General features: G+C 39.5%; 1 protein-coding gene and 1 non-coding gene across 2 annotated transcripts; both read right to left on the bottom strand.

Annotated features, from left to right (window-relative positions):
- Positions 1–1034: 1034 nt before the first annotated feature.
- Positions 1035–14201, bottom strand: RABGGTB (Rab geranylgeranyltransferase subunit beta). Its single transcript, XM_058855988.1, has 9 exons — positions 14111–14201; positions 13514–13621; positions 12330–12527; positions 10033–10138; positions 8403–8455; positions 8168–8278; positions 4944–5069; positions 4018–4167; positions 1035–2042 (listed from the first exon to the last, which is right to left on the bottom strand). The coding sequence occupies exons 1-9, from the start codon at positions 14111–14113 to the stop codon at positions 1902–1904; spliced, it is 996 nt and encodes a 331-aa protein (XP_058711971.1). The 5' UTR covers positions 14114–14201; the 3' UTR covers positions 1035–1901.
- LOC131587884 (small nucleolar RNA SNORD45) lies at positions 13276–13358 on the bottom strand. The gene has a single exon (XR_009279462.1). It is a non-coding gene; the product is annotated as a small nucleolar RNA SNORD45 (small nucleolar RNA).
- Positions 14202–16116: the final 1915 nt, after the last annotated feature.

Genomic DNA, 16116 nt, shown 5'->3' with positions numbered 1-16116 from the left:
ACGGTTACCACTGCAAGGGACCCAGATCACTCTAGTTATTCTGAAGGAAGGTTTGCTCAAAAGTTTCAGGCTATACTGTGGGTTTGATTTTTGTCTTTGAAAATTCTGCATAAGGTGCAGCGAATGGAATTTGGGTACGTGTCTTGGGACAATGAAAGGTGCCTTCCTTGACCTGAAATTTGGAACTGGGAGAAGCTGGCAAGGCTACGCCGCACAGAGCGTAGCCTGTCAGATTCGAGATCTGTCAGACTTCTGATAATTTAAGAGTCAACATTTTGGTAGGAGGAAGTTGATTCAAGGTCTGTAGTTGTGGTACAACAGTGATGTAGGATTTCAGAGTTGCTAGAAGCAGGAAGAGACTACGCTTTTCAGGATGGCAGTGGAGGTGTGAAGGGGGATATGAAACTTGGGAGAAGGAATAGACCATTTTAAGGCTGGTTCTTGGTCCTTTGAGGTGTTAGAAAATGTATAGCTTTGGCATTCTTTTATAGCTTGAGGCATTCTTTTCCTGCAGAACACACCCTTAAGAGGAGAAAAAGCTCAACCATTCGCTTGACCGCTGTGACTAAGGCACTCTCTCCAGCCAAACCAAACCTCAGGCTGTTCTGCTGTACTTGAGAGAAAGCCTTTACTTCTGAAGTGCTAAAAGGCACTTTGTTACTGTGACTGAAGTTGGTGTAAAAGCTGGTCATGGCTAGAGTAGTCTTTACTATTATCAAATTAATTCCCAATATTGTAGCCTAAACCAGTATTTTCTATTCAGTGAGTTTGGGTTTATATGTCAAATGACTACACATCTGTGCAGGCCAAATCTTGGGTGGCTATCTCTGCTGAGTGAAGTTCAGGTGGAACAACTTTAGGCCTTACTTAAGCATAAGTACAGAGATTATCAAAGACTTCTTCCCCTTCATAATTACCTTTTACTGTATATTACAAGTGGAATACCATTCAGTCTCAGCTACGATGTGTGGAATTAAGAGGCAATTTTAGCACTTCTATGAAGACAAAGAGGATTTCACCCTTCAGAGAGCAAGTATTTTCCACAGCCAGTTTTATTTTCAATTACACCACAATCATAATCAAGTATTGACAATTAGTGTCTTGAAAACTACAAAAGCAGGATTTCAGCCCAGCAACAAATTTAGAATCAACTCTATGTTCAATTACGAGTCACTGTCCAACGGAGACCTTCTCTAGAATGTTTTATGTTAGCAAGATTCACTGTACGTACTCAAGGTATGCTGTATTTCAAGCATTAACGGAATTCCGTCTAAGGGACTCATCAATAAATGAAGACATATATATTTAAAAGGACCATAATCATGGCTTCACTGGTATCAATTACTGTGAGAACAAGCAGCTGCTTCTCAGTGTAGAAAACTGATGCCAAACATGAACAGGAAAAATTAAATATGTGTGTGGTATTAAGTGCATGGCTTAGGTAGGATCTTACTGTGTTTTTTATTTGTTTGTTCGGGTTTGTTGTTGTTGTTTTGGTTTGGGTCTTTTTTCAAGAGCTTTGCACAATCCACCATCGAAAGAGGCCTGTATGAAGACCAGTACTGGCATGGTTGATATTACAGGGATAGGAAAGCTAAGCATTCACATAGTCAAGCTTTGATTTGAATATGATATAAAAAAAAAAAAAGCCAAGGCCCATACATTTAGATACAGAATTGAAATGTTCCTACACATCTTAGAATACAACCAAGGAACATGTTACACTCAGATTATGAGAACCAGCCTGTTCTGATACAATTTATAAAGTGACAAAGTCCACAGCAAAGCTATTGCTTCAGTTCCAGAACATAAACACATCCAAAAGAATATGCTGACAGTTTCACAGATGAGATAAGTAAAACAAAGTAATTGGTCATATAAACCTTTTGTCTCTACAAGGCTTAGCTTACAAGCTCAGGCTGCACATTTATTCTTCGAAGGACGTCTTCTGGCATACAAAAGACAGGATTAACGGCCTTAATTTGTTCTTCTCCTAATAAAGATAGTCCAGCAATGCCAAATAAGGTGTGAAATGGATCCACCTGGGAAAAAAAAGGAAGCTTGTGTCCATTTACAAAAGTCAATTGGTTTTTCACTTGTACAGAATGAAATTTTTGTTTGCCAGCAAGAAACTGAAAATCTCCGTGGCTGGGGAGGACAACACAACTGAATAAACTTTCATTTGTGGTAACATATGTTGACAGGCAAGACAATTTCTGTGGCAGGCATTTAGAATACCACGATTTACTCAGGAATGCAATGTCAGAAATAGCTTGTCAGTTACATGCTGCTAAGACGATTTTCAACTCTGAGTTAGATGGAAAGCACTCGTGTTTGTCTATTAGCATGCAATATCACAAGGTGGTAGAAGCAAAGATAAGTAGCATTTTAAAAGGAAACTGTGTCACCCACACATACCACTTCCATAAATTCCCTATTTGTTCTTCAGAAACATCATAATGCTCTTTAATGGTCTCCAAATACAGAGCTGTGCTGCAAAACCTTGAGAGGAAAGCAGCAACCCATTTTGCTAGAAAACCTCCCAGAACCATAAATAAAAACAAAACCCCCCCCAAACCTCTACTCCCAAAACCACACAATCACCACTCCCTCTCCACCCCACAGAATGAAAAACAAATGAAAAAACAGCCCATACACAAGGTCTATTAGGAGTGAGTTTCTGCAGGAACAAAGTAAAAACCTGGGCTACATTTCTGGCAACATTTCTACAGGAGCAGAAATCTCTACACATCAGCAATCGAAGACAGGTAAAAATAATATGAAATTACTCCTAACAGAACAGAAAAATTCTCCCAAAGGTGCTCTCCTTAGATATAGAGAAAAGGCTCTGCAGAGCTGCTCTTCCAAGAAGACACAAACATTCCAGTACTCAAAGCTAGAAAATCATTTAGACTTCATGTTCTGGGCTTCACTTGGAGAATTCTGAAAACAGAAAAGGTCTTCCTGTAATGTAAGCTCTTTAGAAATACAAAACTCTTCCTATTTTAAGAACACAAAAACACTTTCCAAATGACAGACTGGAGTTAGCAGATTTCTCCCCCAACTGGGAATAAAGCAGCTGCTTGCAAAAACAAAGTTACTTTATTTTTTAATGCATTTGTGGAGAAGGGAGCAGATCTGGTCATGTCTGCAATAAAAACAGCTAATACCTCTCCAGACCATTAACAATTAGTCAAGTGTTCGATAGGAGCTGCAATGAAGTCTCATAATACTTCTTATTTTATCTGTCCAGCACTCTTGAAAGTGCTTTATTTGCTTTTTACTTTATTTAAACTTTATTTAAACTTTACTTGCCATTTCACTGGGACTGGTATCAATCACTTCCAATTGACACCAGAGAGAACAGACCGGCTAAATCGTAACTGCTCTCTCAACAAGCAAAGAATACGTACCACCAGCCTCCTGACAGTATTATCAAAAAAGCTTCTTCCTCCCTCAACTAGACAAATGCCAGCTACAAGATTTATTCAGTAGCTGGGCTAGCAAAGAATGAAAGTTAGTGTATAGGGATTTTTTATAAAAACTCATTATTTATTTAGATCAGACAAAACCACCAAGACAGTTGAAGACTACTTAACCTACACCAGACTTTAGCTTACAGATCTTTTCAAGAAACAAAATAATAAACCCAAAAAACCCACACAGCCACCAGAAAACCCATCACCAAACAATGTTTTTATGCAAATCTTCCAAACGGTCTTGTGAGAAATGGTTTGTGTTGCGCGTGTTATAGGAACCAAACTAGATTTTGTAAGGAATGGCAACTGACTTCATTGGGGAATACAAGCGCATCATAAATTACATTCTCCCCAAGTATGCCTTCAATGGTGATTCTACTCTATTCTTCCTTTGAAGTACATTGCAGCCTCTGCAAGACTCACCTGGACCATGAGCTGAGTTACACTCAAACAAAAGTTGAAATTTCCAGTTGAAATTTTCATGCATCTTTTAATTAAAACCAAATTAAATAAATAAAATTTAAAAGATATTACTTACCATATCTCCAGGTCGATCAGCAAATCCTCCAGTCTCCTCATCCTGGCAAGCCAAAATAAAGCAGCGCAGTTTCTCTCTGTCAATCCACTGTATCCTACCAATCATCTTCAAAGAAGCTAGCACCCACCACGAATAACATACATCAGGTAACTGGCAAGCAGAGAAGCAGATTAATATTTGATTTGGTTTTAAACATAACATTACAAATTTTACTGATAATTCTGCACATTATCAGGTGCACTATCATAATACCCTTGCAGAGACAAAACACTTAAGAGTGTCTTTGGAGTAAAAGACTTTCTTGACAGAGTCTCTTTTTGGCAGGCTTCTGTCTTCAGGAAGGGAAAATATCTTTCTCAAAGTTCTTCCCTTCTTTGAGAAACAAGACCACAGGAATGTGAGTTTTAAAGACTTCACCTTCTGTGAGAGAAGGCACATGGCACTTTTTTCAAGAGGAAATACAAAGAAGTTCATATCGACTACCTGTATTTTGGGGGCAAGGGCGGAAGCAGGGGAATCTGCTGATTATCTATTTGCCAGAGATTTTTCTAGGTTACATAAATTTCTAGTGTGATGTGGAACACTATGACACAGGATTTACATCCAGTAAAACAGTAATTTTTATACAAATCCTATGGAAAAGATCATTCCCAAAGTCAAAGACCCAGTTTAACAGAACAATGGTTCAAGTGGTGACCAAAACATCCTTTAGTATGTGTACTTTCCTACATTGAGGACTCAAACAAAGCATAGCTAAGGACTGCAGGACAGGTGTTAGTAACAGAAGGAAGAATCAGGATGAAGGCCTGACTTCTTTGAAAAGTTTACTAAATGTTTTGTACAAATTGTGACATTTTGCAGAAGTTCAGCTTCAGAAAAAACAATCTCTACTGAGGTTTGAACAAAGAAAAGAAGCCGCACAATACCTTCTCTGGTCGTCCGTTGAGACCTCCGGAAGGTAACTGACGTTCACAAAGCCACCAGCCCAGCAAATCAACATTTACTTGATGCAACTGGTCTGTAATAGCCAGAAATCCTGTGCAACAATAGATCTAAAATTACAGACATAATTTTTTTGTGTATTTAAAAACTATATATAGTTTAGCAGACTAAATGCAGGAATATCTCAAAGCAGCAATAGTCATGCAAACGATGCACAATACTTCAACTTTCAGTTTCAAAGACTTTTCCTTCAGGAAAGAATGTTATTGTTACAGTTGCTTTTGCAAAAAAGTACCAGTAACACAATTTAATGATATACCAGTAGTATTTTACTAATATAAGACACTGATGCAAGGTTTGAAAAAATGACCCTAGGAGATCTGAGAGAGCCATGTAATTTTATTTTAAAAACACAGTCTCTCAAGCCAGAGCAGTCAAACTGACTTCTGCAGGCTGAATATGGTCTTTGTCAAAAGCTTGCATCCAGTCTATGGTTTCTTCCTTTACCTGCCTTTTACCTTTTAACGCTTGCAGAGAGTAATCAAAAGACCAAATGAAATCCCCAGCAGAAACAGGCTAACATGGTTCATTAACTATCTTGGTAATTCCCTCTGTTTGGTCATGTCATGCTTACTTTCAGTGTGCCATGTAATACATCTGCACTGATTAGTCCCCTTTAAATAATTAATTTAAAAATTAATAGTCTTTTCCTGGGAGATAACATTTATGGTGCAACAGCATACTTTGGTCACATTTCATGCAGTCTCTAAGAAAGCACTGAAGCACAAAAAGCAAAGAATCATAAAACCATGAAGGCTGGAAAAGACCTCTAAAATCATCAAGTTCAACTTTTAACTTAATACCACCAAATAACACTAAACCGTATCACAAAGTGCCACATCTACTCATTCTTTGAATACTTCCAGGGATGGAGACTCCACTGCTTTCCTAGGGAGTCCGTTTCAATGATTAATCACTCCTCTGGTGAAGAAATTCTTCTTAATATCCAACCTAAATCTCCTGCGGTGCAACTTGAGGCCATTTTCCCCTGTCCTGTTACTGACTGACTGGAAGAGGCCGACCCCCACCTTGCCACAACCTCCTTTCAGGTAGTTGTAGAACATTAAAGTCTCTCCTAAACCTTCTCATCTCAGGACTGAACACTCCAGTACCTGCTTTCACCTGAGTAAAACACTCAGTACCTGAGTTCAGCTGCTCCTCACGGGCCTAATGTTCCAGTCCCTTCCCCAGCTCCACTACCCTTCTCTAGATGTGCTCCAGCACCATAATGTCCTTTTGAAAGTGGCAGGCACAAAACTGCCTTTGGGACTGGAAGTGCCCCAGCAGTGCCAGCACAGGGGACAGAAACTGCCATGGTCAGTGACCAGGTCAGTGACCAGAGCGACCACACTGTGGCTGGTACAGCCAATGGCCTTCTTGCCCACCTGCGTACACCCAGCCTGATGTTCAGCTACTGTTGACCAGCACCCCTAAGTCCCTTCCTGCTGGGCAGCCTTCCAGCCACTCTTCCCCAAACCTGAAGTGCTCCACGGGGTTGTTGTGACACGAGTGCAGGCACCTGGCCCTCTTGGACATCACACAGTTTTCCTTGGCCCGTGGATCCAGCCTGTCCAGACCCCTTTGCAGAGCCTTCTGCCCTCACATGAATCAAAACTTCCACACAAGCTGGTCCTTCCTGGGACCTTACTGAGGATGCACTTGATTCCTTTATCCAGACCACTGTTGAGGATATCAAACAGGACTGGCCTCAAAACTGCGCCCTGGAGAATCCCATTTGTGACCCTTCGCCAACTGGATTTAACATCATTTCCCACCACTCTCTGGTCTGGCCATGCAGCCTATTTTTCTTCCAGCCAAGACTGCACCTGTCCAAGCTGCGGGCTGCAGCTTCTCCAGGAGAATGCTGTGGGAAAGCATGTCGAAAGCTTTACTCAAGTCTGGGTAGACATATCCACTGCCTTTCTCTTTCACTAGGCAGGTCACCCAGTCATAAGAGGAGATCAGGGTTTGCCAATATTCCCAGAAAACTACTGAACTTCCATGGAGGTGAAAGAGACCTTTTTAAGGAGTATGTGAATAAGCTCAACAGACCTAATCCTCACAGGAAATGCCACCTGCAAACAAAGTGGGTTCGGCTATTGAACTGACTTCCTTGAACACCAGAGCACGGTCCACCCATTTAGACTGTATGGGTAATGCTACTGTACATAGAAGTATAAGGTAAGTAAGTACATGTAACAGATTTTTTTCCCTGATTTTAAACAAAGAAGGGGCAGGAAACCAAACAATTGTCAACGAAATAGCTCTAGCATTTTCACATGATGAGGTGAATCCTGGCTATGGCATTATGGCACTCACCACAATTACGCAAAATAAACAGGTAACTGCAACAGCATTAAAAGTTTATTTTTTTCACACATTCAGGTTAAGTGCACTAAACTCTTCTATGAAAAGAAATATAAACAGGAAAGGTAAATTTAAATTTTAAATCATTTAAATTATGTAAATTTCCTGTTGAAAGAAGTTATTTAGATTGTCTTCCTCAGGAGATCCCTGAATTTGTTCTAATAATACTACTGCATTTTCTTCTCAAGTAGATTTTACTGAGCTTTTTTCAGAATTCACTGTCACCAATAACAGTGCGTAACATTAGTGATTCTAGCTGATAAATATTCCCATTACTAAGTTAGGTATGTCATCTTAAAATGGACTTTCCTCAAAAAATTAAGTAATGCTTGACAGGACTCATGTCTCATTTTTATTTGGGTTCACTGGCTGATAAATCTCAAATGCACTATGCAATCAACCTTTAAGTCTCGTTATGATCTGTGTCAGAAACAGTGAGAAATCTTGTCCACCATCTCCACTGATACCCTTTTCAATTTCTCTAAAAATCCTGATGCTAGCCATTTCAAAATCACTATGGGAAGACTGAAATACAGTCATAAAAGCAGTTCCGTTATGATCTTTTTTTTTCTACCTAGACTAAACTCTCGAGTTTCGACTCGTCTTCTCAGATTAGGTAACGTATCTGTGCGGTTATTTTAACTGAAATACTAGAATCAGGCATTTGGGGAACAAGTTTGGTACATCGATTGTCATCACTGATACACATTGTAAAGAAACATTTATAGACAGTACGTGATGCTTGCTAGTTTAAAGTATTTCCACGTAAGGAGAAACTCACCTGTCCTGCATGTGATTCGGAACCTGGTCTACAACCAAATCCTCCATCAAAGTTCATACAGGACAAAACAAATTCTACTGCTTTTCCCACATCAATAGCATCCAGCTTTCCCTGCAAGTCAGAAAATAACCAATGCGTTTGATATTCTACCAAGCTCATCTGCATAAACTTCAACAGTACCAAAGGGCAGTACCATTCAATTCTCTGCTTGTGCAAGTGATGGTTTAGGACTTACCAGAAGTGCAAGAGTTGCTGCAGCACAGAAAGAGAATCTTGTATCTATTTCTCCTATAATGTGGGGGGTAAGGAATTAAATAAGATTATTTTTTCAACAAACACATTTAAATCGCTACTGAAAATATGAAACAAAATGTTAAAATCCAGGGTTCTGCATCAAAAAACAAAAACCAGCTAAAAAAGTCTCCCCATAAAATTTAATCTTCCAGCTTATCAATTATTTCCCCAGTAATTTAGAAAACATACATTACCATTTAAGTGATCTGTACCTTTTACTATGCATAAAAGCCAACAACTCATTTAGAGCTGGACAGCTATATATCCAAATCAATTCATATAGTGGTATTTTACAAACAACTGTTTCATTTTAGAGTTTATCTGTAGTGCTCTACAGATAATTGCACAGCAATGGAAATAATGCAAAAATAATCAGACAACTCTGGCTTTGGCTTAAATCCAGCCAGAAGTAGAAGCCGTTTCTGGTTTTAGGGAAATCTAATTCAAGTTACAAAGTTTCTTTTGCATATTTGTACCTGGAAGAAAAACCAAAGTTCCTACACCTATAACAGAATGATTGCTTGTCAAGTCCAATCCAGGCAATTAATACTCGGAGTCACAATTTAAAATTTAACTGAGCTGCAAACATTCGGTTTCTTGGTTGAACTTTTGCAAGACTTCTCTTCTTAAGAAATTCACAAGCTGAAACGCATAAATCAAACATCTGCTGCTCTGTCCCACATCAGGAATCACGCTCCTTCAGCTGCACCTCTCAGAAATAACGTCAATCCATTGTGCAATCGGTACACTTGTGACAATACTTCAACAAAAAGGACATGGCAAACTATGAACCAATTTAGCACGTAGCATATCATCTACATTTACAGTAGCATACATATACTGCTAAGATCTCAGTTGCTGAACTTTACCTGAACAAGAGTGATATGCAATAGATTTTCTTAAAATTTGGGTCTTCCATGGTGATAAATACTTTTAGAGTGACTAAATATGCCACAGCTTAAAAATGCCATGTTATATACATATACATACATGAAATTATTATATTGTATTATATTATATTATATTATATTATATTATATTATATTATATTATATTATATTATATTATATTATATTATATTATATTATATTTATACACTTATATTACGGAATTTATATGCAGAAGCAAAATCAGTATTAACAGAAGTTCACGAGTACAAACCCAGTTTTTCTCACTCCCACATAGTGAAAAATCCTTTCACAGTTGTCATGGATATAGATCATTACTAACTACTATCAAATAGCAAGTATAAAACGTTCCTTATGAAACAGCATATCTAGTATATCAAAGTACCGTGAAGTTAAAAATGCCCAGAAGTCTTCTTTAAGAACTGGACACTTTATTCTTAATATAAGAATGGAACTGAAGCTGAGAATATGGAAGGGCAGAAACATAATTCTGTCCTTCACAAACCCTTCTTTTTCATAACTCAGAAAATAAGTGTTCTTATTCTTATTATATTATATTCTTATAATATAATATACATATGTAAAAAGAAATCCAAGAAAACTTAAGTTTACAGACTTACACGAGTCAACCCAGACACTATGTTTGAAAGATCTAAAAATTACCCCATTCGTCTCCAGCAAACGATCCATCTTCCTTCTGCAAGCTCTGTATATATTCAATGATTTTATTTACATCAACTACATGGAGACTATCATATAAGGTAAGAATCTGGGGGGGGAAAAAAAGACACAGTAACAATCAAAGAGAAGCCAAAATTTTAAAAATTTATTTCTTAACAAAAAAAAAAAAATCACGAATTTATAAAAGACTTGACTTAATTAACACTGAATAGTATTTGGTGAGGTTTATTAAACTTTTTTCCCACTTTAGTAGTTAATCTCTGCACTGTAGATTATCTCTGTCTAAAAACTTTAGAACATTCTCAAAAGGAGATACAAACAATTCAAACTGAACTCTTTCATGCTTTGTTACTTTCCAGTGTTGAGGTCTCCTTTTAAAAGCATAACCAGGTTTATTTGTTTTATGTTAGCAGTAGTAGAAGATAGATTCGATTATGGCTAATATTGTAACAGGACAATGACACCTTAGACTTAAAAATTTGTAGTTTTGCACTGCGGCTACTTGGATACATGTATGTTAAGCTGCTAGTTACTAATTCCATTAACAGTGCAAACTTGTCAACAATTATTAATTTCAAATTATTAGATTTTTATTTCAATTCAATTTTTAAATATAACAAGTAGAACCAAAATGCAATAATTTAAGAAAAAGTATGAACAATATGATTATACACCAACAGTACAGTGAATATATTCTGGAAAAAAAAATAAAGGTTACAGTTTTCCAAACCAGCAAATCTGTATGATACAATGTCTTGTGAAAACAACAATACTGTTTCTGAGCCCCATCTGACTTCATGTTTTCACTCATAACTTGCGTAATTGGTAAAGAGAGTAATTAAGAATTTATAGTATATAAAAAACTGAAAAAAAAAAACCCCAAAACTATTGAAGCTAAATAGTAATATAGTAGCAATCCTGAGAAACACTGGACACTACGACTTTAAACCTATTTAGCTGGAATCCTTGTTAGATAAAATTTCATTCTTAAGGAAAATTCCAAAAAAAAGAATGTACAACTCCAACAGAAAATATGTAATCACAACATGCACCCTAAATTGCAAATCTGAACAAACTACTATTAACTGTGATCACAAGAACATATGACATGACCCTTTAAAAATCCTGGATATGTAGAGAGGACTAAACAGTGTTCACCAAGACAACGCATACTCATTAAGATACGCTGGTTAAGTTTACCACAAAAATTTTACGTTGGCCTTTTTGAACGCTTTTTCAGTTTGTGCAGCTACAGCTCAATTCAGTTAACATGAAAGTATCTCTTACTAATATCGAATATATATTTAAGAACTAACATCTCTAATACATAAGGTAACAACCTCAAATTGTACCCCCCTTGCATTAAACTGGAACTTGTGAAAGGATCTGGATTGGACAGTTTGGAAAAGTTCAAGACATCACAGCCTGGAGAAACTTTAGTGTCCTGGTTCTCACAGTGTTCAGAGTAATTCTAGTGCTAAAGTAATTGGTAATAAAGATCAACCTTAGGGCATCCTGTCCTACTTAAGGAGTTCAAACCCAGTACCTTAAATCCAGCATAGTTTCTGCCTAGAAAAGAATGCTGTATTATTTAGTTGTAATGCCATTAAAATACTTCATCCATAAGACAGAATGAGAGATGCACACTGCAAATAACCAAGCTAATTGTTCAGAAGTGTTTGAGCCTTTTCAGTGCTTTTTCACACAACGGTTTGCATGATCAGAACAAACCAAAATGAAAAACCAGAACAAAACAAAGGCACAAGTGATAATGAGAAAATAAGTCTATAATGGAGAGAATTTCAATGAAAAAACAAGATTGAGAGCTGCTTCTTATCAGGGGGAGCGTATGCACAAATAAAGAAATTAAATGCTCAAAAGACTACTACAATTTTTAAATTATACACCCCCAAAAAACTCATATAAAAATAAAAAATTTTTACTCTTATTCTGGTCATACATATCTGTCACCTCAACATACATGAAGAATAATTCATAGAATCAAAAATTATCTGTAAAATGCTCCAGTAAAACCTGTAGCTAAGGAGTATTTCAAGATAACTTACAAAATTGGCAACAATCCAGTAACCATTAATTGACCATGAAAACATTCTCAAAAATTACAACGTTTAGAAAGCGATATGGCTTTTTTTTTTTTTTTAATAAGATACTGAAATAATTTTTGCCATGGGCTTCCAACAGTAACTGGTTCATAAATCTGCAATCATCAAAATCTTAATCACAAACACTTTTTTCTAAAATTACTCTGCTACACTCACCTGGACAGCACTGAGCGTATACAGAAGATGAGGATCATGACCTATGCTGGCACTTATTCCACCACATTCATGTTGACATGATTTGATGAATGACAAAATTTCTTCTTTGTTCATTCGGTGCAGCTGCCCCATGAGATCCATTGCTGTCAGTCCCCAGTACACACCACTCATCCTCAAATACTCTGACATACAGTATTCCTGAACAGTGCATTATTTTAGTTCTCGATCAGATAAGCACACCGTCAATATAGCACAATGAAAATACGTTAGTTAACTTTCACAAATAGCTTCTAGTCAGTCAGCCACCTTCCATCCATTTAGCAACTACGCATCAGCCACTCACGGATATTCTGTACATCGTGCACATGTGTACATACACACACATACAGGGAAATGCACGTGTAGATACCAACACATACTACACTGCCTTCCTCTCTGTATTTTTCTAGTTCAAAGCATCATTGAGCTCAATGTCAAATCAGGCACAAACAAGTAGCTGTGTGCCAACTCACTTCTGATCACTTATTATCTTGGCATTCAAAGAAGCCCGCAAATTGCCAACCCAACTAGTCTCAAAAAATAAAGTCTATTATTTCCCAGTGCCAAAACTCTCATTATTTGAAGTTGCGTTAGGAAGTGAAATTTTATATTGAATTCTCTTACATTGATTACATCAACTACACTACACAAACATTATTTTTTACACACAGTACGATCAAAGGCAACAGTACTTGGCGTGCTTTTGAGTAAAGGTAACCGCAACTTTTCTTCACATAGGCAGCTGCTGACAATTTTCACCTGCTGGAAGCAGAATCCCATTGTTGTGGACTACATGCAACCACTTGTGACTACAAAATTTACTTAAGTTGTCCCATCACAAGAGTAACATGCAAGCACAACTCTACTTGTGCGTTCCAGCGGATGAAGAAGCTAGTAGCTTGTTTCTCAGGTCTCAGAGTACTTATAGAGCTAAAATGATAATCTTCAAATTTATAGTCAGATAATACATGCCAAATCTCATCACAGACCTAGAGAAACTAACAAAGGCACCTGTATTTTATACTTTGGATGGCAGGGTAAAAAAAAATTAGCTTGTCAACATGCATCTAACCCTTAACTCTGAGACAATAAATAAATAAATATTACTGTTAACAAAACCACAGCTATAACAAACTGATACGTACATAGTCATCTTTCTTTGTTCCATATGAAGCGATATAGTCTGCATGTTTTTCTGAAAGTAATGTGCTTGGGGCATCAGGTTTTATGATAACATCCTTTTGCGGTGTCCCCTGTAAAAAGCACCATCAAGACAGTTGTAACATCAGGTCAAAACTTTTTAGTTTAGTACCTTGGTATAATATAGCCAACACTGGTAACTGTGACTGGGAAAAGACATCTCTCTAGCTATTTTGAGCCTAGGTCAGGTTGCACATCTCACGCCATCACTGCTTAGTCTGGCTAAACCCTCCCCTGGAAAAGGCTGTGAACCAAACCTTGCAATAAAGCTAAGAAATAACACCAACTCGCCAAGAATAACCTGAAGTGCCGGACGCAAGAGCCCTTCCCCGGGCCCGGCCGCGCCGCCCCGCAGCCCCGTGAGGCCCGGCCCGGCCCCCGCGCTCCCGGGGCCGCTGTAGAGCCGGAAAGGCGAGTGCCACCCCCGTCCCCCGAGCGGACCCAGTGCGACTCGCGTTCCTCCAAGGCCGATACAGCCGCGTGCTAGAAAACAACGCGTTCCCGGAGGCGAAACGAGCCGCAACCCGCACGCCACCACCCACCATGTTTCCGCACGCACAGGAAGCTGCGAAGCGGAAGGCGGTGGCCGGCGGGGCCTCGCCTCGCCCGCCCGGGGAGCGCTCGGGCCCCGCCCGCCGGCGGCTGCGCAGGACCGAGCGGCGCCGCCCGCCGCCCCGCGCCGGGCCCTTCGTGAGGCGAGCGGCTCCTGTGGCGGTGGGACTTGCTGCAGGTAATCTAGTCTGAAACAGGTAGTAAACTCAAAGTACCTTAACTCCAGCTGGAGTGGGAAGTTTAGAGATGTGCTACTAAATTGGATTATTAAAAGGTACAATATGTTTTTATTCTTTAAATATATGACTCAAAGCATATAGTTTTTCTTCCTCAAAACACTTATTCTAAAAATTACCACATACAAGACAAATACTAGTTTTGTACTCGCAGACCAGCATGCCCTTAACTTGTCTAAGCTGGGCAGTTTGCCTTCTCCTTCTATGAAGCTAGTTCTGTTGCTGTAATCAGTCTTCTTGTCTTCTAGTTCAACTATCTTTGAGATGCAAGTGGAAAAATTCAGCCAGTTACTGCCTCAATTATAAGAGAAGGCAAAGAAGGCACTTTTCCTACTGAAATTCAGAAAATACTCTGGGATGACGACACTGATTTTGAAGAAGAATTCCAATCCTGGTGGAACCTAGTAAAATTTTACCTGTGACCTCAGCACAAACAGAGCCACAGCCTTTGTATTGACTATACATAATGTTTCAGTACATTCAATATTCCCTATCATTGCATTAGGGCTGAATCATGATGGAGCTATTCTCTATCCTTTCAAGCATAGGGAATGGGCCTGTCAAATTGGTGAGAAGTGGCAAACTGTTAATTTTAGCTAGTGCTGGTCAAAGAAGAGGCCTTAGAGATACTGATGCTAGTTCTCTCTTTACAAAAAAGTACTATTTTAACTAGGTAAAACTGACTGTTGAACATTAGGCAAGAAATCTGAAAATTGGAAAAGCTCATTTATTTATTCACTTGTAGTATACCTGTACTCCCTGCATATTAGATTCTTTTCTTTTTGCACTCTGAGATCAAATGAACCTCTCATGACTCCGCTTGTGTTAGCGGATCGTGACACCCACCCCCCTACCCCCCCCAATAGTCAAGGACCCTCTTCCTACTCTTCTGCAGGGGTACATACATGCAGGGTTTCATCTGTCCTTCCTCCCCCTTTATTTGGAGTGTGTTATTTCCAGGAGCAAACCCTAACACCCCCCCCAGCAAAAGATGACACCCCTGGTGTTAACCCTGCTATGGGAGGTCTCAGGCGCTTTTTCCCCACCTCTTCCTCTCCGCAACAACGCGAGGCCCCCTCACACTGCCTGATCTGAGGGGGGCTCCCTGTATTTTGGTGTGCCAGTTCAGGCCTGTGACCCCTGGGGTCAGTGCTACTTTCCCCCAGGGCTGACCTTGGCTGAGGGAAATACAGCAGTAAATAGAATCTTGAAGCAATTGGGGATCTGGAGGACCCCCGCAGCCTGAAGGGGTGCAGGAAGGGGGGTGAGAGCAGCCACCCTAACATGGCATTTCCCCCCCAATACCTGCTGACAAGTTTTGGTTTCAGCACTGGTACAGCCCCTTTACATTGGAAAGCCGCTTTTTTTTAGGGGGAGACGGGCCTAAAAGAACCTGCACCTCCCAGCCAGAGACAAAGAAGCTTTTTCACCTCCCCCCCCCGCCCCCCCCCACTGGAGTGCAGGGGATTCGTGACCTCAGACTGGGCAATGGGCATTTTGTGACCTCACCCAGCTGGGTTGTAGGGTGTCTATGACCTCCTCAATTTGAGTGCAGGGGTTTTATAATCCCCCCCAGGTTGGAGTGTAGGCATTTTGTGACACCCCCTCCCCCCCCCCAGGTGGGGTGGGGGGCCTTATGAGACCCCACAGACACAGTTGGGGTGTCCTTTGTTACCCCGTGAAAAGTGGAGTGTGAGGGCTTTGTGACCCCCCTAATCCTCCAGTGGCATGTGGGGACTCTGTGACCCCCACAGCTGGGC

Source organism: Poecile atricapillus, chromosome 23 (genome assembly GCF_030490865.1).
Source record: "Poecile atricapillus isolate bPoeAtr1 chromosome 23, bPoeAtr1.hap1, whole genome shotgun sequence".
NCBI classification, from domain to species: Eukaryota; Metazoa; Chordata; class Aves; order Passeriformes; family Paridae; genus Poecile; species Poecile atricapillus.
This window is presented reverse-complemented; position numbering and strand designations above follow the sequence as displayed.

Excerpts from the sequence above, each read along its gene's own strand:
- RABGGTB (XM_058855988.1), bottom strand. Across the intron at positions 12,528-13,513 it reads GAACAAAGAAAGATGACTAT|GAATACTGTATGTCAGAGTA; the intron begins GTACGTATCAGT and ends TGCACTGTTCAG. Across the intron at positions 10,139-12,329 it reads ATACGCTCAGTGCTGTCCAG|ATTCTTACCTTATATGATAG; the intron begins GTGAGTGTAGCA and ends TTCCCCCCCCAG.